Here is a 4,182-nt window from a genome sequence, read left to right as displayed (position 1 = left end):
GATCTTTAATCCAAGTATAAACAATGGATGTGACAAATAACTGTAAGACTAGGATCATGATAGAGTCATTTGCAAGAGTTTTTGAACCGATGCATTATTGATTTACCTTGTGCATTTTAAGAATAGGATTCATGAGCTTATGTATGAAAAGGTCTCAAACACTGCCATGGTTTAAATATTTTAATGTTAGCAAATTGGCAATTTAATTTTGTCACTAAAATATGAAATATGTTTGATTTTATTTAAATTATAAAACGTTTTAATTTCATCATTTGAGTTTTAAAACTAGAACAGTTTTAATCTTCTGTCTATTCTCTATCCAGTATTTGTTAACAAGATCAACGATATGTTGAGTGGATTGCTGATAGAACACGTTTTTTTTTTTTGTGACAATAGCACTGGTAAAATTGATTTTTTTTCTTGCTCCTTAAAATATGGGTCGGTTTGATTTTTGCTTCACTGAATATTGGGTCAATTTAATTTTGGCTGCTTAGATTAGATTTTTAAAATTTTTGAGAAACTATATATCAAACGGTTTACTTTATCATTGAGGAACCAAAATCAAGCATACCCAACTATTATTATTATTATTTAGATTCAAACATACCCTTTTAGCTTTGTTCTTATCCATTTGGAAACGGTACTGCTTACCATACATGCACACAGCTGATCCTCGTGTCATGTATCCTCACTTTCCTCCTCTCCATCCAGCCCTCCCACAAACGTTAATAATGTGCAATACCAATCCCTTTTTCTCTCTTTCCAAGTCATTTAGCTTGTAATTCACATAACACCATTAACAAAAAGAAAGAAAGCTAACAAAGAATAGCAGACTTTTCGCTATAGTTATATCCATAAAGGGATTACTTTTGAGAACAGACAAACATGTAAGTTCCTACCTATAGAAACACTGTGGGAAACCAAAACAAAAAAAAATTCCTACCTATATATACTTTTGAGCCTAGAAATACATATGTTAAGTAATAAAGAGAGGATTTTGAAATCAGATGGGGTTGTTGTTTTTTGACTCCTTTAGGAAAGAGCCATTCTTGGTGATCTCAAGCACTGAATTGTCGGAGTACCTGATGACATTATAGACCCATGCACCGGAGATAGCCCCAAGAATGGGTGCTACCATGTATATCCATATCCCCCTGTATTCGCTGTGTACAATTGCAGGCCCCAAGCTTCTCGCTGGATTCATTGATGCTCCTGTAATTGGCCTGTCAAATAGCATAGGATGATCCCAATCTCATTATGTGAGCATACCAAATATGAAGATATTTGAAAACGACAATTATATCTTTACATTCGCTGTTCATGTAAATTGTACACATTTATTTAGTATACAATGTAACAATGTAAAAACAAAATTTTGCATATGAAGAACAAGGAAAAAGTGTGCATTTAACTGGTGATATTGCCTAATGTGAACATATTTATTTTTTATGATATGGTTCAATCAGATTTATTGGATTGAGTTATTACCCTGAAAACATGACGTTAAGTAGGACCGTTGACCCAACAGCAAGGCCTCCAAGCTCTCCAATCTGCATTAACAAAAAAAATAAATAAATAAGAGTAATTTTCAAAGGTGTATAAAGCATCCATAGCTGATTGTCTACGCAGATAAGCTTTAAAGTTATTTTAGTATTACAAGTTTGTAACTAAAGCACGTGGAAGTAGTATAATAGGCAGTTTACTTGATAGAATAAAATTCTTGACGCTTTAGTGAATAATTTTTGCTCTAAACCACTAGTTTTAGTTACGTACATTACGTTTTTAAATGAGTCATGAGACATATTTAAATATTACATGCACATAAATAGTCTCATGATTTATTTGGACCTAAACTTTGTCTAAAAATTAATTAGCCAACCACAGTAGCTAGTTGCTAATCATAAATTGTCTCATAAAAAAAAATATAAAAAAAAAAGAATCATAATTTTTTGGTAACTCTATGTCAAGATTGGAGCAATATAAAGGGATAAGAACTAACAGCTCTGTTATCAGTGGCAACACCGGATATGACAAACATGAGGTAGAATGTGATTATGAACTCAATCACAAAAGACTGCATGTTTGACCCAGCCGGCAGTGTTCCTGCAAAGTGGTTCTGCTGTCCCTGGAAGAGCAACCTAAGTGTTCCACTTGCAAGTGTTGATCCAAGGACTTGAGCTGCTATATAAGCAGGCACCTACAAGATAAAAATTTAATAGGAAAAAAAGGGGGTCAAATCAGAGAGAGAAATCTGATTTACATAGCCATCACTTTGATCTTAATTAAACAACAGCGTAGTGAATTAGATCAATAGATCAGTTGAGTATAGCATGGTTTTTGCAGATCATTATGTTAAAATACAATCATTAAGACACTGAAAATTTACCAAAATTGAACTACTTTTGTTTTTGGTAAAGATGCGATATTTTGTTTCTTCATGATCATTTCTTGCAGTAATGATGTGTACTTTAGCGACGACCGAAAAGACTTTTCGGTCGTCGCTAAGTACCAAAATTCTTGGAGAGGAGACTATGGTTGGTGTAGTTTACCTGCTTGGCTGGAAATCTTTTGCAAGTGGCAAAGGCAATAGTGACTGCTGGGTTAAAATGAGCACCAGAGATGTGGCCAACAGAGTAAACCAGAACCGTCACGGCCAGACCCCAAACTATGGCAATTCCTGGCATAGTCACAACCTTGTCCTTGTCCAAATTCACCACCACCGCTGCACAGCCCACAAATATCAAGAAGTATGTACCCACCGCCTCTGCAATCAACTGCCATCAACAAAAATTTCCATGTTAAATTCACTTCTCAAGATTTGTACTTAGGTAGAAGAAGTTGCCTTAGACACAGCCAAAAAACATATATAGAATATGTTTTTTTGAGGACAATTGGCATATAAGTTTTGTTTATCAATTTTTGAGTTAGGATATGAGATCAAATAGAGTAAAGAAGCAAAAGAAACCAACTATGCTGTCTTTCATTTATGACAGAGAAATTATAGTTATCGGTGATAATGAGCACGAATTATTTTTTTCAAATGGGTTCAAAAGAAAGGCAAATATTAGTACTTGGAAGTAGATGAGGAGTACTCACCTTCTGCATGAAAGGTATAGAGACACGGAAGCCAGATTCATGGTTGGGTTTGGAGGCAAAGGTTGGTGGTTCATGATTAACATTCAAAGCAACAGCATCGTTGCCATTGGTTCCTGAATTTCTAGCCATCACTCTTGAGTTTTGACACAAAAAGAAGCTATGAGAGCAAAGGATGAGAGTGGGAGAGATTACTAAGCTTTGGCTCTCAGAATTTCAGAATGGACAAAGAATCCATATGCACAAACTACTATTTATTATGGTTACCAAAGGTCCAAAAAGGACTTGAGGAGTGAAAGAGATGTGGACTTTTTCAAATAAAGAAATATGTATTGACGAATGCCCCTTCTTGCTATTAAAATAGTGTATAAAAAAATTCATAGGAGATATCATTGAAAATTTTGATGTTTAGAAGTTGTGAAACAGAGCAAAGTAGTAAAGGCTTATTCAACACCCACCCCAAAAGACACGGGGAATTGAAAGTCGTCTCTGTACACTACTATTGACCCTTTCTCTCTTTTTTACTTATGATGACCCGTTAGCTAAATGTTAAGTAGGTAGGCACATACTAATAACAATTGACCCTGTACTCAATTACAGAAGCGGAAAAAGATTAACCCTGTCTTGCAAAAATATCAGGAGAAAGTTTTCTTCTCAACCAGTTTTGAGCTATCTCTTCGTTCTATTTCGTACCGACTCATAAAATTATTAATGTATGTTATTATTATTATTATTATTATTATTATTATTATAGTGTTTCTTCTGGATGATTATTCTTTATTAATTTTTATTATTTAAACAAGCTATATAACACATTAAAATAGTTATAACACTAAAACTATGCATGAATGGTCTCTTCAATCACAACATAATGGATTGATGAAAAATAGCTCCAAAATAATCACAACATATAGGGGTTCCACAATTGGATCAAGATGGATTTGTGCTCAGCCCGTACTCAATCCAATCACATCAGATACAGGAGAACAAGACTCACCATCGACTGATAAAGAATTACTGTGAATTAGGCAATTAGCCCTACATTCATACATACATACATACGAAACTATTGTGAAAATTGAGTAAGTA

At 34.2% G+C, this 4,182-nt stretch overlaps 1 protein-coding gene across 1 annotated transcript; it reads right to left on the bottom strand.

Annotated features, from left to right (window-relative positions):
* Window positions 1-533: 533 nt before the first annotated feature.
* On the bottom strand, window positions 534-3,334 carry LOC142636615 (aquaporin NIP1-2-like). The gene is made up of 5 exons (XM_075810888.1): window positions 3,097-3,334; window positions 2,550-2,774; window positions 2,000-2,197; window positions 1,489-1,550; window positions 534-1,223 (listed from the first exon to the last, which is right to left on the bottom strand). The coding sequence occupies exons 1-5, from the start codon at window positions 3,223-3,225 to the stop codon at window positions 1,004-1,006; spliced, it is 834 nt and encodes a 277-aa protein (XP_075667003.1). The 5' UTR covers window positions 3,226-3,334; the 3' UTR covers window positions 534-1,003.
* Between the last annotated feature and the right edge of the window lie 848 nt (window positions 3,335-4,182).

The sequence above is a fragment of the Castanea sativa genome, chromosome 5 (assembly GCF_040712315.1).
Source record: "Castanea sativa cultivar Marrone di Chiusa Pesio chromosome 5, ASM4071231v1".
Taxonomy (NCBI): domain Eukaryota; kingdom Viridiplantae; phylum Streptophyta; class Magnoliopsida; order Fagales; family Fagaceae; genus Castanea; species Castanea sativa.
This window is presented reverse-complemented; position numbering and strand designations above follow the sequence as displayed.